The 25,335-nt window shown below is 40.8% G+C and overlaps 1 protein-coding gene across 2 annotated transcripts in view; it reads right to left on the reverse strand.

Moving 5' to 3' along the window:
* The window catches only part of CTDP1 (CTD phosphatase 1), a 48,463-nt gene extending 25,443 nt beyond the window's left edge, over positions 1–23,020 (reverse strand). For both annotated transcript variants that reach the window (XM_035125056.3, XM_088675268.1), the window contains exons 1-9: positions 22,344–23,020; positions 15,380–15,463; positions 13,378–13,471; positions 12,174–12,302; positions 10,865–11,015; positions 5,999–6,089; positions 4,011–4,177; positions 944–2,008; positions 257–398 (exon numbers count right to left, since the gene is read on the reverse strand). In XM_035125056.3, the coding sequence (XP_034980947.2) occupies positions 257–398; positions 944–2,008; positions 4,011–4,177; positions 5,999–6,089; positions 10,865–11,015; positions 12,174–12,302; positions 13,378–13,471; positions 15,380–15,463; positions 22,344–22,645 (2,225 nt within the window). In that variant the 5' untranslated portion in view covers positions 22,646–23,020. The remainder of the gene's footprint in view (positions 1–256; positions 399–943; positions 2,009–4,010; positions 4,178–5,998; positions 6,090–10,864; positions 11,016–12,173; positions 12,303–13,377; positions 13,472–15,379; positions 15,464–22,343) is intronic.
* Positions 23,021–25,335: the final 2,315 nt, after the last annotated feature.

Here is a 25,335-nt window from a genome sequence, read left to right on the forward strand (position 1 = left end):
TACTCCACGGACCCGTCTGGAACAGATTAATCCACTTTCCATTACTTTCAATGGGAAAGTTCGCTTCAGTTTATGAATGCTTCAGTTTATGAACAGACTTCCGGAACCAATTGTGTTCATAAACTGAGGTACCACTGTAATCCTGTTTAACTGGGATCTTCTCATTCAGCTATTTGTAAGACTGGATATTAACCGTGAACCCCATAAGATTTTAAACTCAAGTGTATTATTTAAATAATAAAAAATTACATTTTACCTTTGTGTTTTAAGGTAATCATCCTTCAAAGGAAACAGTTGTTCTTCTACTTTGTCCCAACGCTCCAAGCAGCTCCATAACCAGTCTGGATTTACAATATGGAGATTTTTATAGTTCTCAGCTTGCCGTACTTTTTCTGTGCCTATAAACAGCCAAACATTAGCATAGGTGACATAAAGGCTTTTCAATAAATCAGCATATGAGAACAGTTTACAGGGATTAGGTGCTGAATTCAGAGGGACTTAAGAACACAGCTTGGATGCTTTTAACGTTCTCCCCATGTGTTTAAAGCAGTCTCTAACATGGCAATGACTACAATTGTAAAGTCTTAGTTATTTTCACAAAATCGGGATTCAGATGCAAAGGTAAGATAATTTTTTGTGTGCAACGGAGGCATATAGCATTATAGTTTTGCTGACAGGCCCAGCCAACTGTTCAGATAAACAACTTACACATTTCTAGATACCAACAGAAGCAAGAAACAACCTGGGCTAAAGGAGGAATGTCCCCAAAGTGTACAAATGTTCTTCAAAATCACTGAATCCTGGGGATTTCTTAAAACATTCATGCACAGAAATATCTGAACAGCAGTATTAGAAGCTTGCTACATTGCTAGACGCTTCGTATGACCACCTATTCACACGGAGTCCTAGTTCAAACCCATGTTTTGGATTTACTCTTACTTACCAGCTCTTGCTGCAATAAGGTGTGTTGGCTTATTGGGGTCATCTTCATTCAATACTAGGTTTTTTGCAATCTTAGCTCCAAGTGCAGTAGCATGATAATGCTCCCGAGTTTTTTCTATGGGATAATTGGTTGGGTATAATCCACTAAATAATATGGTAACATCTGACAACACTTTTCGTTTCAGTTCTGGCACTATTTTTCTTATATCTGGAATTTCATCTGTTTCTTTTCTCACATATTTATCATACTTTGAGTAATAGTCCGTGTGCACCCGAACAAGAATCTCTTCAAGATATATTAAATGGTCATCACTGTCTGTATCGTCATCTTCCTCTTCCTCCATGCTTTGATCTAAAGATTCTCCCACAGTTATCCCAGATTGCTCACTATTTTGAGATTCTGTCTCTGCCTCTTTCTTGTCCACGCAACCATTTCCTAGGCTACAAAGGCTGTCTTGTTCACTCTCTTCATGTGCTTCCAGATCGAATGCCTTGGGATGTGGATTGATGCTAGGTGAGGATACAGAGTCTGCAGAATGGTTCAACTGTCCGTCCTTTCCTACATTCGTATCAGTTCCCACCATAGGCACTGCACTTTCCTCTAGTACAGGCTGTTTTGATTTTCTCCAGCTTCTCTTTCCTTCATTTTCACTATCTGTAGGAGAAGAGGAGGAGGATTTCCTAGCATCCAACCCACTGTCACTTTCACTATCACTAGACAATTCAAAGTCCAAATAATTTGTACTCTTGTTTTGAATCTGCCGTTTGCCTACAATTGTCCTATTATCGTCGTCTGAAGACACATGAGATTCTTTGGCACTCATCACATCATTAGTAACATCCATTCCATGTTTAGAATCACTTAAGGAGTCTCTAACTTTATCATTGCAATTCAAATCCAAGGATGGAGTCTCACTGCTGATAGAGTTATTGCCATTTACTTCATTTGCAGATTTTTGAATGCCATTGCTTTGTTCGTCTACATTTCCAATATTCTTTGCTTCTTCAGAGTCTCCCGTTACTGTTGCTGGGTCCGATGCCTCTGTTACTTTTGAAGAATGATTTGCTAAATTAAGAGATATGTATGCATATTAAAATGAATCAGTCTTTGAAGTCAAAATGCTTAGTAACAAATATACAAAAGATCTAATAGCTAAAAACACTTAATCCAATTATGCTTATCTTTATTTAAACCAGAAGCCTGGGGTTGTGGTGGGAAATAATAGAAGGTTCCACTTAAGTTTTTTAGGTCAACAAATAACTTGCTCAAAACCTTACATATGTAGCATAGAGATTCAATTGTTTCAGAGGATGAAAAAAAGATTGAACATCCTATTACAACATAGCAACAGGAGAATAGATTTCTAGCACTCAAACACAGCTTGACGTGCCAAGTCACAGGGTACAACAATATATTGCTTTACCCTCATGTGTCCCACCTTTGGCACCCTGTGCCTGGGTAACCCTGCCAAGCACCACCCTGGCATCTACTCTCACCATGCAGAAGTAAAGCAGGGCTAGCTTGTGTGTGACACATGGGGTGGCAGCAGTGGGGTGTGTGTGTGTTCTGTCATTGTGTAGTTCCTCTTAACACAGCCATGCATGGAGGAGGATCACAAGCTTAGAATAGCCCAAGAATGGGGAGATGGAAGGTCCCTTTACACAATCAACAAATAACAAGCCATTAATAAACAAGTAAGGGCACTTGTCTTTTCAGACTTATTGATACTCTGCCTCAGGATTCCAGGCACAAACATCCAAGGCTGCAACTGAGGCCATAAGCTGCAATATTTTTAACTGGAGGGGAGCGGTCTGTAAAGTTTTGTAATGAAGACAACTGCCTTAAAAGGGATCTGATACAGCATGTCTGGCTTTAAAAGCACATTTACTAAACATAAAGAGGAAAACAAAGGTACCAAAAAGGTTAATGTTCTAATTTTAGCACACCCAAATAACTACAGATGGATGTGCTATTTTCTACTAAGCTACTTCAATGGAGCTTAACTTTCACTAAAGGCACCTTTAGTTTCACTGTCACCATCTGAAAACATGCTTACACTACTTGTTAGTTATTTGTTTAGGCTGAGGACTGATTTGGAACTATTCCGAGTCACATTCATTTTCACTAAAGGAAGGTTCTAATAACAACTAGCCTGTGGGCAATTTATCACACTTTATCATCTGCAGTGGTTGTGCTTGTGACTGAGGGGCAAAATAGATATGACATTTCAAAAGTCTGTGTCTTTTGTTTTTGCCCTCCTTTAAACAGCAGCTATGGGGTAGAGGGATTCATATCTGGACCATAGGGTTGAAGACCTTCCAGGGCTCATTTTTCCCAACAAAAATCTCTCCCTGCCACAAGTCAGGTAATACTGTAGTCAATGACAGCTTCAGGGACAAAAATGGTTGTTTGGAATATGCTGATATTTTATGGGAAAACAGCATAACAAGAGAAAGATTTTAAACCCTGCCCTAGGAGCTGCTATTTTTTAAAATGGGGGGGGGAGGACCCATAAGAGTCATGCTTAATATAATACAGTATCTAGTTTGCTTTTCCAAACTATTTTAAACTGCCAAATTTGACTTGAACTGCATCAAATTGTCACATTTTATGGAATAAAAGCAATTTCAGTAATGGAACATTTTTCCCGTGAAAAAAGATGATACCATATTGTATCGTCTTCACAGGAGGCAAGCAAGGAGGCCCTAACACTGTGTTAAATAATGCTGTGCTTCAATTAAAGCATGTATCTTTGGAGAATGCAACTCGTGATTTTAAATTTGTTTTCAACTTGAGGCAACTTGGTGTATTGAGATTCCCCCAAATGCTGTGCAACAAATTATATAGAACCAGTAGGATCTGCCTGAGAAGTAGTGTAAATACAATGAATAAAGGTGGTCCACTATTCTGGTAGTCAAACTGAAAAGGAATCTGAATCTGAAATCCTCACTTCTAATAGTTTTGAAAAACTGTTTTAAGATTAGTTAATGAATTGTTTTAAAACACTATGTTATCGATATGATACCTTGCATATGAAGAGGAAACGAACACACATTAAAACAGTTACCTGTCTTTCTCATTTGAATTTCCCTTGATCCAGGCGGTGCATTAATATCGCCTATGCCCTGAAAGTATACATATTTCTTCACAGTTATCAAATTAGGTGCATATTTCCAGACATCCTCTCTGTCATCAATAATACAAACCATGGAATCACCACAAGGAAATAAGTTTCTAGAAACAGGAGAAAGATTAAGTGAAATGGACTGATTAGATAACTCTTTAAAATGATTCATATTAAGGCATATCTACTCAATAAAGATATAAAATAGGAAGACATTCTAAATTCAAATATTGATTATAGTCCTTTACATTATTAGTTTGTTTTCTTAAAGCACAATGATTAATATTAATCAGTTTTGCTTAAAACTGTCCAGAAGCTGACCAAAGAAAACAAACCATATTGAATTGACATAGATACATATAAATATATATACACATATACATATACATACACAGGACCTTCACTTTTAAATGCACAGAAAATAAAAATCAGATCCACCAAGAATGTTTTTTTATAATCAGCTGTTACAAAGATGGGCAGTAGAAAGCATCACCTGTAACTCTGGCACCTGGAAAACAATTTAATCAATCACTGCTTTCAACTAAGTTATATTATGTGATTAACAAAGTAGTGTCAGGTACCACCTAGTGGTATGAGTGAGGCTGTTCTCCTGGACAAAATGATAAAATTGGCTTATAATCCCAAGAAATTTAGCTTTAACTTTGAATGCCATTAGAATTTTCAAGTTAGGGTGCAGCTGTTTATGACAGAAATGTTGGATATGCAATGGGAGCGCATAACTGCATTATTTAATTTTATTTTTATAAAGGAATCAAAATACTATGACTCAGCTTCTTTGGATGGTAAGAGTAATAGTTTCATACTCAAAGCTTTGATATATGCAGTACATATAGAAACAGCATAACATTCAATCATGCTGTGTAAGAGATTTAAAATAAACCTATTACCCATGAAGATCTGTTTGTATCGATTTGTCAGGCAGGTCAGAGATCCTGCTACACTGATGTATCCAATACAGCTCTGTACAACTAGGAGACAAGTCCTACCTAGCTGCATAGTTCTCTTAGGGCCTGTAATAAATTACTCCCCACTACCAGCTCTACACAGAGAGACTGAAGGAATCATTGGGTTCATGCGTTTCTGCTCCAATCCGCTCACCAAATCTAGAAGATAACGTCTGCGACCAAAGATGCTGAGAACCAAAGATGCTGAGCCTATTTGAATGCAGGCTCTCTGTTTTTCTAGATACTGAATATACTAAACAAAAATGACTTATATCCAGGGCAGGGGAGATTTCTACTGAAATACCTGGGGGATGTTCTGCTGTGGGTGGGTGTGCACAAGTGTAGAGTGTAACACCTGAACAGGCTCCTATTCTGCAGTTCACAAGGTCAAAATAGATATGATGGCAGCACGCCCAACCCCAGTCATGCCAAATCCCTACAAAAGCAGAAGGGGAGGGGGAGGAAGGGGGAGATTTAAAGCATGGTGTGAATGGGCAGAGCTGAACCCTTCCATCACCCATGGTTTCTCCCTGAAGCAACCTTAAGAACAACAACAACATATTTTTGTTCTGATTGAGCTCCATGACACAAAGTAACCTCCATTGGAACACAAGTAGTTTTTAAAAAAGAAGTAGTTTGGGGCAGGGAATTTACAGGGAGACAAAGATGCACTCATATAAATAATTCTAACTCTCATTCCTGCCACCTGAAAATCACTTCAAATGCAAATAGTTATAGAAAAACAAAAGCAATAACAATCTATTTTCTTATCAGTTTCTGATAATGTGGGCAGGATATGATCTCCATTGCTTTACATTAAAAAGGCATTGAGATGTTTATGTTTATGACCAGGAGTGGCAGGTTGGGGAGTTTAAAAAAGCAGTTAAGATACTGAAATTATGTTATTTGTTTCCAGCAGTATCCCTTCAAATGCTTCACGAACAATATTCCAATCCCAATACATACCTAAGGTTCCCAGTTTTAGAATAAGGATCAATACATTCATCCCTTGACAATATTCGATGGGAAAAAAGCTTCTTTTCAGAGTCCAAGAATGCTTTTAAGAAAAAGAAGTTCAAAATTAATATGTATTTTCCACAAGAATCATCATACTTTGTATGATTTTCTCTGGAATACCACAGGATTATTTTAGCCAAAAGCAGCTTTTAATATGAATTACTGTGCATAACTGAAATTTATTAATGAGATCACCAAATACATCCATCTACTACATAAACCATAAATACTACACATAAATCAAGAGATTGGTATAAAGCCATTAAGGCTGCAATCCTATACACCCTTAGAAGCAAGTCTCACTGAATTCAATAAGGATTATTTCAGAGTAGGCATGTATGGTATTGTGCCATAAATAATTGTAATAAATACTTGCTAATATAACTTGCAACATGACTGATAGGGTCACAATAACATGTCTACTCAGAAGAAAGTCCAATGGAAATCCATGGGGTTTTCTCTCAAGCAACTGGGGTTATGAGTGCCTCCTGAATGTTTTTAATAAAACGTGAATTATTGTTAGATAGAAAAAAAGATTTTGAAGTTTATATTTGTAGTTTATTCCTTAAGTGTAAACATAGCATATTTAGGTCAACACATTGGCCAGTCAAGCATCACATCTTGTTTTGTGATACAACAGTATACCATTGTAAACACTTCATAGCAAGTCTCAGCATTAGACGATTTCCCTCATTTGTTCAGTGCCATGTATTGGGTTTGTAGATAGCCAAAGCAGTGGAAAGCATCCTACAATTCTTAAGCAAAATGGGCAAGTTAAGGGAAAGTTTAAATAGGAGTTCTTGTAGTTGCAGGTTTTAAGTTATACTTGTAAGATTTGAACATAAATACTTCTGAGTTATCTTGAAATAGTAAGCTTTGTTTTTAAAAACATGGCTGGATGACAATTGTCTTGAAAAACTGATTTTTAAGGACTATAATCAGGTAAGAATTCTGCATTCGATTTCTAGGCTACTTCCTCATGTTACATAAACCATTTTTAGTTTCATCAGTGGGGGAATCACATTAAAGCAGGCCTGCACTTGTGGTCTGCCAGTCACATGTTGCAGTTTCATAAGCCTCCTGGTTTAGCTGCTTGCCAGAGATTGTCCAAATTAAAGGGTTGTTAAGCATCTGGCACCACAAAATATATGTCAGGGTCAGCTGCATTCTCTTTGGTGGGTCACAGGTTGCATTATTATATATCTGGAGAAGCCCAGTGTAAACTTTGTTTTATAAACTAACACTCAAAATTTCTGAGAAAGTTATTTTAGAATTGTGACCCCTATGGTACTGTGCAATATCCATTTCTAGACATTCAGGGAGTGATGTGATGCTCTTTGAAGGATTTGGATGTTCAGGGGCTTATTGACACATAACTTTCTAGAATTCCCTATAAAATGTTTCAGTGACACACTTTCCAATATCACTAGTCACCTATCAAAAATTGATACATGTAGGCAAAAACTATTGTGTCTTACAGGAATAACTTAAAACCCACAAATACAAGAAAATTTGAGTTAAGGATAGAAGTTCAACCTTAACTCACCCGACTATGCTTAAGAATTTCAGCAAATTCATGTAGGGTCATCCCCTTGCAGTACCTAGGCATAATGAATTGAAAGAATTAGCTAGACAGAACCATCCCCAAGTAAACGTAGAAAGATGTATTGGCCAACTAAAGTGAAATAAGCCACTTAATGTAGAATATAAAGTGAGGTGTGAATATTTTAAATAAAAATGTTACAACAATATTTCCATAAATGGTCTGTTGTTTTTTCCCCATATTCATTATCTACACAAGTCAATTGCTAACTAGATCGGTCGGTGGGCTAGATCAAAACACAAGCCCTCTCCTACAAGCTCCGCACAGCTGAGTGAGTTCACTTTGTGTCCCTTCCTGGAGATAAAGGTAGGACCTTGAACAACAGAAACAGGGAGAAATGACCAGTATATCAGCCAGTATATCAGCTGGACAGTCCTTTATTAATCTATATGTATCAACACATGTAGATTAGGGCTAAGGAGAAAGTGGAAAAAGAAGGAACAGATTCTTCTTAAGAGACCAATTAGCAGAAATAAACAGCTTACATTCAAGAATCAGTTGAGGAATAAATCGGGAAACACTTTCTTTTTTTGTTTTCACCTGCTATTTAATTATATCAGAATAATACATTATGTGTCAACTGAGACTTTCCTAAGAACATATTTCATTTATGGGTGACTTACATTTCCATGCATGAACAACAATACCCAGCAACAAACTCAAAGTAATGGTTATTTAATGACCTGGTTTGCACAATCAAATCATGACTTAACAAGCCAAAATATGAATGACTCCATGCACTTGCATGCAGAGTCCATCACAGAAGTGGAGAAACAAACCAGGAAGCTGCAATTAGCTATGGCTTCCCATTATGTGGGAACCAGAAACAATGATTAATGGTTTCCAAACAAGTGAAGATTCCCAACTCATCCTTAAAAGATTTCCTAATATTCTAATGTGGTTGGAATGAATCTAGCATAGTTTACCAGTATGCATGTAAAGGGAAACTGTGGTTAAGTACAGCTTCAGAGCTCATTTCCCCACTCACATGAAAAGAGGACTTTGGGGCTGCATGAGGGTGATGCAGCCTGTGCAAATCCTAGTTTATTAAGCAGAGTTAATAGATTAAATACATTTTTTTCTCAACCCAAGAACTGCAGGGAACCTTTATGTGCACCCCACCAGCATCCATTCCCATTCTCTTTCACACACATGCGTACACCCATTGGCTGGAAACTGGAATCCAACAATATTTGGAGGGCCACAGGTTTTTCATCAAGGCGCCACTGCACATTAAATGAAGTCTTCATTCAACACAATTTCTCTTTAAATTTACTGCCACCCATAGCTGCCAAGTTATCCCTTTTTTTAAGGGATTTTCCCTTATGCTGAATAGGCTTCCTCGCGAGAAAAGGGAAAACTTGGCAGCTATGCTGCCACCTTGTGTTTGAAGCATGCACACACTATTGTAAACAATGACTGCAATAAAAACCACAGTTGGAGAGTGGATTTTCTTCTTTCAAGCAGAACCATGACACTTCCTATATAGATCTGAGGGAAAAATTGAATCCCTCCACCCAGATTACATACCCCATTCTTTTCAGGGCAGTTATATATTATTCGTCACTTCTGGCTTCTCATGGTCTCATGGCAACGGCAGGAAAGTGAGCCATGAGAGATGCTGACACACTAATTTTCAAAAAGGTTTCCTAAGCCTGCTCTCTCACTCTTGAGAATTCTTGAGGGACAACAGTGATTCTCAAAACAGAAGAAAGTTTGCATCTTGGAGCAAAGTTTGCAAGCTGATCTCATGGCTACATTATCAGATTAGCCATGTACGTTTCCCATTTTTACTCCTCCTCTTCCTGCCTCCCCTCATAGCTTTGTGTAATGCCTGATGAAGCATTCTGGAGAGCCTGAAAGCTTGTGTGACAGTTTGGCTTGTCCCAATGAAGGTACCGCACAATTGCAGATTTTCAGTTTGTTCTTACAAATGAATGTTGCTTTTTGTGTGCTTTGTAAAACCGAGGGCAATATCCAATGAAGTAGTTCAGTTAGTGCATGGACCTCTGGTTGTGCAATGGAACTTCTAACTCTCTTCTCCCTCAGCAACCTCTTTGCTCGTTCTGGGGGTTCCCCCCAAACCTGCAGAACAGATTTGGGGAGGGCATGGGGGGCAACAGGGAGAGATGAAATTCTATAGAGAAGCCAGAAGTTCTTGTGCTAACAGAACTACTACCCTGAGTGCTTTAAATAGGCCAAAGTAACAAGAAGTCAATGATAGAATGCAGTAGGATAAGCATGCTTTCAGCACTAAATAACTTTAATTTACTGCCTGTTGGAATACAGTGGAACCTCGGATTTTGAAAGTAATCTGTTCCGGAGGACCGTTTGAAACATTTGAAATCCGAAACATTTGAAAACTGAAAACTCAATATGGAAGCCTCAATACAATAGGGAAACTCAAAACGGAAGTCGCGTGGCACGTTTGGCTTCCAAAAAGCGTTTGAAAACTGAAGCAGTTACTTCCTAGTTTTTGCCATTCAAAAGCCGAAACGTTCGACTTCCGAGATGCTCAAAAATCGAGGTTCTACTGTATGTATATCCTTCATTCCTCATGTATATGAAACAATGCACCTAGCCACTATTTAGCTGGATCAAAACTCTAAAAAAGGGGTGGTGATCCGATTCTCTCATTCCCATGCTAATGGTATAGCAGGGTATAACAACAATACTTTTGAACAAGATTTGAAAAGCAATTTGGGAACAGCGCTGCAGCCACTTGATAGTTAATGTTCTATACAGTGGTGCTTCGACTTACGAATTTAATCCGTTCTGAAGGCACCTTCGTAGGTCGAAAAATTCGTAAGTCGAAAAGCGTCATTGGAAACGCAATTTCCCATAGGAATGCATTGGAAATGGAAAAATTAGTAAGTTGAAGCAACCCCATCTAAAAATTCGTAAGTTGAAAAAACCCTATCTAAAAACGCTGTGGTTTCCGTTCGGATGTCGAGAAATTCGTAAACGTGCGGCCATTTGCCCCATTCATAAGTTGAAAAATTCGGTTGTTGAGTCATTCGTAAGTCGAGGTACCACTGTATTATGGTACTTAGAATAGAACCATAGAGTTGGAAGGGATCCTGAAAATCATCTAGTCCAACCCCCTGTGATGCAAGAATCTCACCTAGATCATACATGACAGATGGTCATCCAACCTCTGCTTATAAACCTCCAAGGAGTGAGAGTCCATCACCTCTCATGGAATTGCTTACCTGCAATTGTATGTGCATAAAGTCTGCTTCCAAAGGTAAACACATGTAGTTCATACAACTTGGCAATCTTTTCTAGGAACTCTCTGCAATGAGGACGCAACCGTGTATGTAGCATAGGCTCCCCTCGACCTAACTGAAAATGGAATATTCCCTGAAAGGGAGAGATAACACTGGTAAGACTTAAGCTATAACTCATAAATAAAACCCATTTTTGGCATAGGCAGAATGATTTTCAGCTTATAAAAGAATTCAGTTTTCAACCACTATTAGGTGCACCAAACTTTTAAAAATTAGCCGTTTGTATACACTTACAAATATACAGTATAAAGTTCAATAAAAAGAGCAGCCCAGCATTTACATTTGCTTGCCATGGTTTTTATAATATCTCATGAGCTACAACTTCTGTCAGCCCAAGCCAATGCCCAGTAATCATGAGAGTTGTAGTTCAGCAACATCTGGAGTCACAGGCTAGACCACCTTATCATAGAATGACTGAAAATAGTCACTATATGATGAAGTAGTATCAGCTATTTGTCAAGTAGATCAATTTAGTTAAGAATATTTGGGAGCTAGCTAGGTAACTTCAGTTTCATTCCCATTTCTCTAGCTAGGATCCAGAAAGCCCACATGGGCAGCAAGTGTCTTTTCCAGCTCTCTCAGTTGCTACACTGGAGAGTACACCAGACCTCAGAGCAAATTTCGTAACAGCTGAAGTAGGAGAAGTTCCTGAAAAGTCCCAACCTTTATGCACCTCTAGTTGTGTGGGCAAGTACTTTCACTGAATATTCACTAGATGATTATTTAACTAAGTTTCACTCAGAGAAGGTCTATTGGAATTAATGGACCTAACTAGTGTTCATTAATTTCATTTAGTCTATTCTGAGTAAAATTTAGTTGACTACCACCCTTTTCTGGCAAAAAGCAATACAAGCAAATTTCACATGCATTATTTTTATATTATTGATTTTATCCTGTCCCATCCTTAAGGCTGTATTTCTTATTTTCAATGTTTGGACATCAAATTCTAATGGTTGTTTCTTTGTAGCTACTGCAGATTTAGTATGTATGCCAGTATTTTTATTATTGGTTTGTTTTATATTTTCTTACTTTTAGTGCTTAGATGCCTTGATTTTTTTCTGAAAGCTAGAATAATAAACAAGGGCTCATGATCTACTATATATTTTGGAAAGTTTTTATTTGCTATGAATTGGATGCCTCTTAGTTTATGAACTTTATAAAGCATTTCATTATTCTTGAAATATTGAACAGTTTTAATGTATTTTGGCAAAGAACAATAATGTTGCTTTACTCGGTTAGACATCTGTTGGCAGTGCTGTTCTGTTGTATGGATCAATGTCTGGTCCAAATCTACCATTAGCACCAGTTTTCGATTTCTGCGTAGCCTCTCCTGGTCTTCTCTTCCTAACTGCTCAGCTTGCTACAATAAAAACAGAGTATCCCATTAAGTGTATTTGAAGCATAAAATGAGGATTAATTTCAACAGATCTCAGTAGACACAGTGCAACGTACAGTAATTTCAAAGAAGAAAAACAAACAACAGCCAGCCAAAATTCAATTTAAATAGCTCCTTTCACTCATATTAAAGAACAAATGGAAGTGGAACATCATCTTAGAGTTGCCCTCTAGGCCTCCAAAATCCTACCAATTTGTATGTATCAGACTCACTGCATCAACATGTTTAATTAGTGGACTTTGCAGCAAGGCGTTTATTTTAACTTCTGGTATGTGGCAGATGCAGTGTGAATTTTCCTCCTACAAGCGCAAAAAAAGGAGTGCTATCCAATGAAGTACTTCTGTTAGTGCAAAGACTCTTGATTGCAGCAGAACCTCCTTCTCCTCTCATGTGCAACCTAAATTTCTCCTGGAGATTCCTCCAACCCCCCAGAGCAGAACTCTCCATTTGTGCAAATGGAAATCCTTGCACTAATGAAACTATTATGCATGTTGTACAAAGTACTTTTTTATTTATTTGTCATTTCCCATGCTCTTCACGTGCTGTAAAAGCAGCTGGTTTCCTGGGTATAACATTTTACTTGCACCCAGGTGTTTGATGGCCAAAATATACTGTTCGTGGCTACTTTTAAAATATTAGCTGTGAGGGTATGTGACTGTTATACCCATTTTTATTTCAATTTCAACAGTATTTTAATTGTGTTGCTTTACTGCTTTTGTGTTTGGCAAAAAGACTGGGATATAAATTTAATAAGTTTGCCATCTAAACTTGTCTTGGCAGGCTTTGTGCAACAAGAATATGGAGTGAAATCCAAGGGAGCAAGCAGTAGTTCTCCCTTCAAAACTAAAAATTGATTATAACACATCAGAAACATGTATAGCTTAGGATTCCATCTACTTAAAAGAGTTGCTTTCAACTTTAAATTTAGCTAAGACAAACTTGCTGTATTACATGCGTTCATAATGAAGAAATTCTGCTAATTAGATCTGCTGAACTTTGGACCCCTGCCAAAAAAGGGGAAGAGTAGGAGTATACTTACTTCAGAGCTAACCATCAATTCTGGTACACTATGAACCATTGATACAGTTGCTGTGGATACTGGCATATTCTGTGTTCCATTCTTGCTTCGTAACCTAACAACAATGTGAAAGATATCAGACAAATCTTATTAATAACAGTTACAAAAACAAAAAAAATCTAACAGGACTGATCTGTTCCATAAGTTTTAAAGACAACTAACTTATTTATCACTTGCACCAACCAGCCTTAAACAGAGCACACAAACAGTAAATTTACATGGTGTTTAATTGGCAAGCAGAATAATATAATTTAAGAACAGGAAAAATGGCACACCTTGGTACAGTACCCAAGTACATATACACATCTATGTACTTAAATTATTGGCATCCTATGAAGCATATAGAAAAATGGGGAAAAGGATTAGGATTCATTTCTGTTTATTGAGGGAAATGTTAGGCTTTTAGATAGTCTTATGGTGCTGGAGGAGACTCTTGAGAGTCCCATGGACTGTGAGAAGATCAAACCTATCCATTCTTAAGGAAATCAGCCCTGAGTGCTCACTGGAAGGAAAGATCCTGAAGCTGAGGCCACCTCATGAGAAGACTTCCTGGAAAAGACCCTGATGTTGGGCAAGATTGAGGGCACTAGGAGAAGCGGGCGACAAAGGACGAGATGGTTGGGCAGTGTCCTCGCAGCTACAAACATGAGTTTGACCAAACTGCGGGAGGCAGTGGAAGACAGGAGTGCCTGGTGTGCACTGGTCCATGGGGTCACGAAGAGTCGGACACAACTAAACAACAACAACAACAACAACCATTTACAACAAATACCACATTTCTGTTTTGAAATATAAAATTGTTTGGATTTGTGTATGTTTTTGTTTTAATTAAAATTCCAAAAGTGAACTGCATTTGCTCCCAGAAAGAATTAAACTGGAATACTGTATAGGAATACAGGGTGGCAGCATCCCAATAAAAAAACTGCTTTCAGTGTAATGTAGGGATTAGCGTGTTGGATGAAGACCTGGGAGACCAGGATTCTAATCCCCACTCAGCAATGAAGTTCCCTTGGGGGACTTTGGGCCAGTCACTGTATTTTAGCTTAACCTACCTCCATAAGGTTGTTGTGAGGATAAAATGGGGAGGGGAAAAGCCATGTGTGCTATCTTGAGCTCCTTGGAGGAAAATCAAAATAAATAAATAAATAAATAAATAAATAAATAAATAAAGGTGTATGAGCAGTTGTGTAATACTGATTACGCTTGGCTTCAAAATGTTGTTGATCTTCATCCACCCTGCTTCATCTGCACATAAGCTGCCATATGACATCAGTGCGCAGCAGTGCATTTTGATAATTATATCAAGAATATCCTGTTTGGCCTTTGTGAAGACAATGGACACAAAATGGATATTTAAACATGAAGGGTTTTTTTTTACAGGCAACAGCCTTAATCTTTATTTCAAACCCCCAAGACACTCCCATCAATTCTATTAATCAGAACTATTTCAAGAGGTTTAACAAACTTGACTGTATTTCTGGAGACCTGAACAGGGCACAGTTCCTACTACAAAAGAAGTTTTACTGTCGTGGTTTTCTATGTACAACACTGTCACCCATTTGATACTTTATTGTTACATTCATGCCCACTAGTTCTGCAAGTATGTTTTGCGTTCCTTTTGAAAGAATGATTCTTTGGTTTATCCATCAATAAACCTATGCGCATACCTACCAATGTTTTAGTCCGCTGCATACATTTTATGAAGAATGCCATATTTATTATCATCAAACTGATGTTTATTTCTATTTTTTACTATTATGCTGGTGCAAGTTCATATGCCCCGTACTCCCACTTATTTCTGGCACTGCTGGGCATACAATAAACATAAATTGTTCTTTCCAGGTATGAAGAGCATTATTCCAATGCAACGCAATTGATTTCAATTTAAGTTCCTCAAAGGTGACAATCCTCAGTTTAATGCAGCACCATCAGTAGAAGTCAAAGTCCATACTACAATACTCACTGTGTCAAATCCTGGCCACACTCTGCACATAAGCCTTTCATAACAACTGGATGGCTGCATCCTTCCAGCCGCAATAGGACACCTCTGGAAAGCAAAGAAAAATCTTATTTAAGGAAAAACTTAAATATTAACTTAAATGAAATATTATATATTTCATTATATAATATTCTGTATCAGATTAGAAGTAGGGAAATCGGGGTTTACACTGACTGTCACACTGAATACTAGAACAGCAGTTACCAATCTACCTCCTCCACCCAGACCACCTGAAAATTGCTGGGGTGTGTGTGTGCATGGGGGTATCTCAGTAGACCACTCAAAATTGCTCTGCATACTAAAAGCACATATAAATGCACACTTTAATATCAGCATTCTTGCTTTTCTAATGGGGTGAATATGCCTGTTTTGTGAATGAAGTCCTATGAAGCTAAATGTAATGTTTGTTAGCCTCTGATCAGGTTCAGTGTTCATCTTGCTACTGTATTTGGAAGTATGGTAGCTGTCAACTTTTTAATACTCCATCTGTGTGGTGGTCAAGGAGAACCAGTGATCCATAGATCACAGTCTGAAAATCTTGGCAACAGTTGCTTGGTGGACAGAAACATAAAAACTATCCATGATATTTCACAACTTTCTTATGTTGATTCACACAATACAGAATGTGTTTGCTTTATAGTTTTCTTTATGCTTATTTCTACTTATTTTTTTTATAACAGCAGAATCTATCACTGTTCACTTTAGTTATTAAAAAGCCCTCTTTTATAGGATTTAACTGATCCCAGAAAGCATACATTTTACAGAGATATTCTATCTGGGCACAATCCATAGCACAAGGACTGTGCCGCAGTGCAGTGGTAGAACACCTGCTTTGCATGCAGAAGGTAGGACAAGGTATCTCCAGGTAGGGTTGGGAAAGAACCTTGCCTGAAATCCTGGAGAGCCAATCCCAGTCAGCATACGCAATACTGAGATAGATGGACTAATGGTCTGACTCAACATAGGGAAGCTTCCTAATGTTCCTAATTCATTGGGGAGTTCTCCTGAACAATGTCAATGAAATGAATGGATTGTTTGAAATGAATGCTTGATTAAGATCAGGGAAATGGCTTACTGTTGGGAGAGGGCTCATAGCTATCTGAAGTACTGGTTGACAAGTCATTTTAGTTTCACCTCACAGGAATAAAGTTCTTGTCTTGAATGGTGTGTTTTTTTAAGGAGATAAAAATGTAGACCAAGTACTATTTTAAATGGTTTAACAGCATGGCTCTCTTACCATCCTAGAATGGGCTTGTAAAAAGTATGCACAATACTACAACCGAACGTTTTGAGATGATATGAAGTTCTGTGCATTTAGTTTCACTAAAATGGACACACCTCTTGAAAACCCCAAATAGCACATTTTCAAGACACATTTCAATCTGATTTGCCAGTTTTAGCATTGAAATTGGTTTGGTTGCTCAGTGGATGGATGACCTTCACTGTGAAAAGGACTGCAGGGTGTAACTCTGCTAATAATCCTGTGTACCCTCAAGGTTTCTTATTACTCTCTCGCATTACGTACTTCTTATCTGCCTGTTCAAAATGCGAGATGAGGGCACAGCACATTGGTGATTCCACTTACTTATAAGGGAGTGCCATTACCACTGGTCCAATCCATTACATATATGCTATGGGGTGCCACAGGGTTATATCTTGTTGAGACATCTACATGAAACTGTTGCGGAAGATCATACATGCTCTGGAGTAAAGTGTCATCAGTATGTACAGTCCTATCCAGGTGAAATGGTGGCATTTTCTAAGCCATGGGTAGCCAAGATGGTGCCTTTCAGCTGTTGCAGGACTACAACTTGTCTCAATTCTAGGCAGCAAGGTCATCAGGATATCATGCTGACCAATCCTGTTCTACTGCTTTGACTCAGTAATAAGAATGGTGAGGACTAATAAGGTGAAACACTGCATTTGGCTTGTCCTTGCACTACTGTACTTATTAGGGATGCTTAGGCCTGCTCTCAACTCTTTTGTTTATGGTTGCCTAAGTGATATCTTTGCTTAAAGTACTCTTTACCAACTTAGATTAGTGTGCAAATTGTGGCCTTCCAGAACAAATGCAACATTCCCATTGTTATTTTAATAATAATTTAATAATTTATTATTTATACCCCGCCCATCTGGCCGGGTTCCCCCAGCCACTCTGGGCGGCTTCCAACAAAACAGAAATTCTAAAGTACAGAGATCCATCAAACATTAAAATACAGAAATCCATCAAACATTAAAAGCTTCCCTAAACAGGGCTGCCTTGAGATGCCTTCTAAAGGTCTGGTAATTGTTGTTCTCTTTGACCTCTAGTGGGAGGGCATTCCACAGGGTGGGTGCCACTACCGAGAAGGCCCTCTGCCTGGTTCCCTGTAACTTGGCTTCTCGTAGTGAGGGAACCGCCAGAAGGCCCTCGGAGCTGGACCTCAGTGTCCGGGCAGAACGATGGGGGTGGAGACGCTCCTTCAGGTATACCGGACCGAGGCCGTTTAGGGCTTTAAAGGTCAACACCAACACTTTGAATTGTGCTCGGAAACGTACTGGGAGCCAATGTAGGTCTTTCAGGACCGGTGTTATGTGGTCTCGGCGGCCGCTCCCAGTCATCAGTCTAGCTGCCGCATTCTGGATTAGTTGTAGTTTCCGGGTCACCTTCAAAGGTAGCCCCACGTAGAGCGCATTGCAGTAGTCCAAGCGAGAGATAACTAGAGCATGCACCACTCTGGAGAGACAGTCAGTGGGCAGGTAGGGACTCAGCCTGCGTACCAGATGGAGCTGATAAACAGCTGTCTTGGACACAGAGTTGACCTGTGCCTCCATGGACAGCTGTGAGTCTAAGATGACTCCCAGGCTGCGCACCTGGTCTTTCAGGGGCACAGTTACCCCATTCAGGACCAGGGAGTCCTCCACACCCGCCCGCCTCCTGTCCCCCACAAACAGTACTTCTGTCTTGTCAGGATTCAATCTCAATCTGTTAGCCGCCATCCATCCTCCAACCGCCTCCAAGCACTCACACAGGACCTTCACCGCCTTCACTGGTTCTGATTTAAAAGAGAGGTAGAGCTGGGTATCATCAGCATACTGATGGACACCCAGCCCAAACCCCCTGATGATCTCTCCCAGCGGCTGCATATAGATGTTAAAAAGCATGGGGGAGAGGACAGAACCCTGAGGCACCCCACAAGTGAGAGCCCAGGGGTCTGAACACTCATCCCCCACCACCACTTTCTGAACACGGCCCAGGAGGAAGGAGCGGAACCACTGCATGACAGTGCCCCCAGCTCCCAAACCCTCTAGACGATCCAGAAGGATGTTATGGTCGATGGTGTCAAAAGCCGCTGAGAGATCCAGCAGATCCATGTGCTTTCTGTAAAAAGCATTATACTCCTGCAACATGGCAGTTGAAGTTATTAATAGGTACTCAGCATGCTAGGCATATTTTGCTTGTATTGACAAAATGTTGTATTGAAATTGGCTTCCAGTTTGTTACGAGGTATACCTTCAAAGATTTTGATTTTTAAAGCCCCAAACTGCCTGGAAGTGAGGTATCTGAAGGATTGTATTATCCTATGTGAACTCTTTTGTTAAGGTCATCTTCTGGGTGTTTCCTCCTTTGAATAACTTTTTCCTTTTAACACCCTGATTGTGGAATGCTCTTCCCAAGGAGGTTCAGCAGGCATCTCTCGCAATATGTTTTAGGAAGCAATCCTAAGTATGGGAAACCAGTATGATTTATGCAGACCTACCAGTAAGTTGGCTCCTGCCAACCTAGCAGTTCGAAAGCACGTCAAAATGCAAGTAGATAAATAGGAACCGCTACAGCGGGAAGGTAAACGGCGTTTCCATGTGCTGCTCTGGTTTGCCAGAAGCGGCTTTGTCATGCTGGCCACATGACCTGGAAGCTGTACGCCGGCTCCCTCGGCCAATAATGCGAGATGAGCGCGCAACCCCAGAGTCGGTCACGACTGGACCTAATGGTCAGGGGTCCCTTTACCTTTACCAGTAAGTTAACTAGCGTAAAGTACATCATATCCAAACTCTACTCAGGAGCAGTCTGACAGAGGGAAAACAAGCCTTTAAAATAGTTTCTCATCCCCACCATTTGCCTGGAGCACTATTTTTCAGGCTCATAGTACGTAGTGTAAGTTTAGTCAAACTTGGCTCAGCCAGCTTAGCCCTGGTTGAGCTGGGAGGAGGGAGTTATTTACACCTGCGAATCTCTGGCTGACCTGGAGATCTGCCACATCCTAACTAGCTCATCCTGGTGGATCTAGGGTTAGGACCATGCCCTTAGGCATGAAGTAAGAACCATTCAATTCTCAAAAGCCTTGTCTACAGTGTACTTTTGATAATCATGTTTTGGTTGATGCTTTGAATTTTTACACATACACTTAAACAAACAGTCAGGATATTTATTTCAAACAATAAGTAAGGATATACATTTTAAATAAATAAATAAATAATACATGGTAAATGCTTTTATCCACTCCAAAACTGAGCTCAAACAAAAACAGACACTGAATACTCATAAGGCCATTTGCAGGAGGACATCTGCAGGCAGGTAACAGCTAAACTACTTGTTCAGAGCAACACAGGATCCTTGCTGCATGGGAAGAAAAAAAAGGCTAACCCAGAGACCATTAACATGCACATTCGTGTGTGTAAGTATATGTCTGGTACATTTAGGAAACTAGACATCTCAGAAAGGCAAATGAGAAGATGGGGGAGATTTGATCTACTTGATTTCTGTACTAACCACAGAAGGAAAAAAAAGCCCCTTCTTCCTCAGCCAGCATGGAAACCAAGCAGGCACTTGGAGAAAGGAAAGATTCACCTGTCCTTCCTCCACCTGTATTCTTGATAGTGCATCCACAGTGCAGGTCAATATCATATGTAGAAGAGTAGAATTTAAGGTACTATGTACCTCAGTATCTAGATGCACACCCCAAACATCACAGCATCTTTTTGCATACATATATCTCTGGAATGAAGTTAGAGAGTGTAGCTACTCTGAAATCTTCTTTAATAGATAGCTATGTTCAGGGATGACAAGAGTTAAGGTCTATCAACTTCTGGGGTGTGATTGCCCACCTGAAATTTAATGTCTAATTAATTTTACAATAGCATTTCCTGCATTTTTTGTGTTCAGGTACAACATAGGTCAAGAAATCATCACTGCAAATTAGGAATTAAAGAAAAAAGTAACCAAGAGGAAAAACTGTTCTGAACTGGATCAGACTTGTGTAATTGCGTTCTTGAGTATTAGAATGAGTGTTACATTTGTATAAACAGACATAAATTTAAGTGATAAAGTCCAACATATTTAATTTTAACATTTCTTCTACCAAGGCCTTTTAACATTTCTTCTACCAAGAAATTTTACCAAGGCCTGCTTCCTCCACACAGTCTACACTCATGACAGCAGGTCTGACTTATTCAGGTTAATTAAAGTGTCTCTAATCACAGGCTGTTTATCTTGCGGTTACTCACTTTGAGCCCTTGGGCTAGGGTGTGCCACAAATTTAAACACAAACAACACACTCTACATCAGGTTTACATCCCACCCTTCCTTCAAGGAATTCAGACACTTCCTTCTATTCTCACAATAATCCTGTGAAGTAGGTTATCCTGAGACGGCAACTGCCACAAAGTCACTCAGCATGCTTTGCAATTTGTACTCAGTTTCTCTCAATCTATGCCAAATGCTCTAACCATGGCACCATATTGCCTTTCCATATATATAGCTCAAGTCACTGTATTTTATCAGACTCCCCATAATTTGTCCTCCTTTCCTCCTTCTCACCTTTTATAATTTCTTCTGCTGTCAAAGTTTTACTATAAGATCCCCAATGGAGAAACCATGAAATACAACAAGTGGAGGGCTACAGGTTCTCCAGCCCTATATTACAGTAATTAGTTAAATGTCAGGCAGAACATGCACGAAACAGTAAGTAGCTAGTCAAGCTCTACTATGACGTCACAACAAATCATCGAATGGCATAGAAATAATTGAGTAAGAAGGGTCTTATGAGAGCTTTGAGATTTGCTGAGGAAACCCTTCTTGCAATACCACCATACACTGAAATTTGGGGGCCTATGACTAGCCTAGAAAACCTTCTGGGCAATGGCAAAGGCTATGGAAAACTCTCATCCCCGATATATATTGTCCATCTTTCTCCCTCTTCCTATAGGCCTCCTGAACATTAAAGGTGACGGTCTGTTCAGTAATGTAGTCAGGTGGAATAATTTATTTAAATTTGATTGTGTTCTTTGGGGCTTTTAAAAGCTCGTTTTGAATTCTGATTACTTGTTATGCTCTGTGGGCTATAAATAAAAGAAAGCTGTTACCCATGTGCTTAGCCTGTGGCTTGTCTGCACATCTTTGAAAACTTCACTTCAGAAGTGTTAAAGCCATGTGGGAACCTACATTATTGCAACTGGCCTTGCAGACTGCAAAAGCAAGTAAAAACGGGTTGTGTTTCGCCCTTCGCTATTCACTCCTCCTACCGGTACTTCCTCCATGGAGACGGGGAGCAAAGATCGGTTTCCTAACGCGCTTCAACCGAGACCTAAGGAAGGCGGGCGGGCAGCCTGAAGCGCCGCCGGCCGAGCCCACCTCGCTGCGGCGCCTTTTTAAATTAGGGGCCGCATCTGAGCCAGAGGAGGAGCGGGGCCTGGGCTGTCACAGGCGCCGCCGTGGAAGAGGGCGGGGAAGGCACCGGCTGCTCCTCCCGCGCTTTCCCACCTCTCCTCACCCTGTCCCGGATCTTCGCAGGAGAGAGCAGAGCAGAGCGGATACCAGAGGCGCTTCCCAAATCCAGGCGTAGAAGCCGAGGCAAAAGCCACCGGAGGCGGCGTTTTCCCGGGGCCCGGCTCCCCGCCCACTACCCTCCCCAAGCCCCGGCCGACCCCTCCGCCGCCTTCTCGCTCTTACCCGGGCGGGATGACTTGCCCGCGCTGCGCGCACAGCTCCCGCACCACTCCCGGCCGTTCCGCTTTGACCTTTCGCTCGGCTGTCCGCTGCGGGGCGGCCGAGGCTCCAGGCCGGGCCGAGCCCACGATAGGCACGCAAACCGCCAGCACCGAGCCGATCTTCACGGCCGCCCCGGCCGACACTTTCCATTCCAAGAGCCGCAGCGGCTGCGGGCCGGAGACGCGGATCTCCGTCACTTCGGACGCGGCGGCGGCGTCCCCTCCGGAGGAGGAGGACGAGGCGGCCGCTCCCGGTTCCTCCATGGCCTCGGCCGCTGGGGCTCCCTCCGGGGCCGGGCCCGACTCGCCGGGCCCGACTCTGCTAGGGACAGGTCGCTATGGCGACGGGGGCGCCGCTGCCGGTTAAATGAGGAGACTCGAACGCGAAACGTTGCGCTTCCCCCTCCCCCACCCACCAACTACCACCTTTTTTTTTTAAAAAAAAATAACAACAAGAAGTAGTCACGAGCAGCGCCAACTGAGCGCGAGGTCAAGGCTCCGTTGCGCAGGCGCAGGACAGCCTTTTTTCCCCGGGCGCCCGAGCCAGCTTAAAGGGGCCGCCGCGTTAAATCCGGCCCGCCTCTGGAGACAACGAAGGCAATCGGATAATGTAATAGCCTCTGAACACACTCAGCTCCTGGGCGGGGCACGTTTCAGCCACGCCTCCCGGTTCCTTCCTGCATCGCGCGCTCCTATCTTACTGGAGACGCAAGCGCGCGTTCCCTTACACGCCCCTCCGCGTGCGCTACATAACACTGCCCCGTGTTTTTCTGCCCCGTCGAAGGGGATTGTGGGATATAGATGCCGGCTTGCAAAGCTCTTCTAACGTTAACTACAAGTCCCAGCATGCATTTCTCTGGCTGTTTAGGGCATGTGGAGTCGGCTACAGCAAGCAGGACGGCAGCATAGCTGCCAAGTTATCCCTTTTTTTAAGGGATATTCCATTATGCTGAATAGGCTTCCTCGTGAGAAAAGGGAAAACTTGGCAGCTATGGACGGCAGTGGCAGTTGTTTGTTTGCTTGCTTGCTTGCTGATCTGGTTTCCTGGTAGTTGTTTAAAGTGGTACTGTAGTTGACTACAAGGGACCCTACAGAAATTCAGTAATTTTTGTGTGTCCACTAACGAAAAACATTCCAAATAACAAGTCCGTCCTTTATCAAACTTCTGGTGTGGTGATGGAGAATTATGGATTTTAGATGTTTTAAGAAAATTGCCATGTGCATCTTAACAAGTGTTAAGAAGAGAAAAATCAGCTAAAATAGAGATGTTACCGGTAGGTAGCCGTGTTGGTCTGCCATAGTCGAAACTGTTGTAAAAATTTTGCAGAGCTACACGGCCCTAGAATTAAGTGGATCCTTGACCCAGGAAGAGTCCAGGTATCCTGGCAAGCAGACAAAGTTTAAGCGTCTCCTGCCCACCAAATAACAGAGACCAAACCAGGACGTGCGAAGCAAGGCACTTTTATTTTTGCTGTTGCAACAGGGTCCTTCCTCTCACACAGGAGAACAAGGAAGGAACCCCAAACAAAGATGTCTTGCCCTTAAAAAGAGATTTGAAATTGGTTTCAGCCCACCCCCCAGAAGCATCATCCATATGTCACAGAAGGGGTGTAGCCCAAGACCCCCCCTCCCTAGATTCATCATAGGTACATCATGAAAGGGGAGGTCTGGTGGCAGTAATCTGAGCACCCTGGACCCTGCCCCCTGCCCCCAGAACCTAATCAACAAAATTGAGAGATATTTACATTTCCCTGTTTCCCAGCCAAGTTAATCACACCCTTTTGTCTGGCAGTCAGGTATCAGGATGCCAGGGATTATCACTTTAATTCCTGAGACAATGAGAAGGTTCCCCCCACCCCCCTTCTTCCTTGCAGAGGAACACCTGGTCAGAGAGAGTCAAAATGGTGTCAGTCAGGCCTGTTTTCCTGTGCTGCTTCAGACATGTTTCTGTACATTCATGTACATGTTTTATGAACAATTATTATATATATATATATGACCTCAAAATTCTTATAACAATATCCCCCATTTGGGGCTATAATTTTTCTTAAAAATTGTTGCCCCACAAAAGAATAACCAGATGTGTTGTTTTAGTACTTTGGGAGAAGCATTTCTCAAAAATGGTCTACGTATTTCATTTAACAGGATGGTCCACCAATATTGACTGGAAAGTGCAGTTTGTTTGTTTACCCTTTTGTGTGTTCTTCAGGTGTCAAAAGCTAGCTCTCCTCTGGTTGCACACCTCCATCGTGGCACAACAGCAACAATCCCTGGTGAATCCCCTTAGGGCTTTCATATTGACCATGTCGCCTGGCACCCCCCATAGCTGCCACAGGTTTGGACATGTCATGAGAGAGATGCCTTTGCCTTGGGCTTCCTATGGGCCTTTATTATAGGCTCTGGCCTTGCACTGTAGGGAGTTGCCCAGTTGCTCTTAAAGGAAGAAAGCTACTTGCACCTTGGATACACTTGCCCAATTAGAACTGACCCAATTAGAATTTATACAGCCCCATAAAACATGTCCAAATTAGTCAAATTTAACTCTAAAAGGGATCATTCCTGTTAAATCAAGACATAAATACCTTCATTTATCTGGTGTTTCATGGATCTTGGGGCTTATTCTTGGTAAAATGATTTAAAACAATCTAAAATTGTGTAAGAAGGCTGGCACACTGCAGAGTGCCAGGTGGGACAAGAAAACGTGGTCATAAGTTGATCTAATCTAAATACTGGACTATGCAATATCCTGATCCTTTAAAAGGCATACAATAATACAAAAAAAATCATTGGGACACTATACATTAAACATAAAAAAACAATTAAACACAAAATTGGTTCACCCCCCCTCCTTGTGGAAATAACATACTGTCAGACATAGTTCAATGTTTCTGTCGAATATCACACAACATAAAACATAATCATATATCAGTTGTATGTCTTGAGGCCATCATGAT

Source organism: Zootoca vivipara, chromosome 8 (genome assembly GCF_965207765.1).
Source record: "Zootoca vivipara chromosome 8, rZooViv2.hap1.1, whole genome shotgun sequence".
Classification (NCBI taxonomy): domain Eukaryota; kingdom Metazoa; phylum Chordata; class Lepidosauria; order Squamata; family Lacertidae; genus Zootoca; species Zootoca vivipara.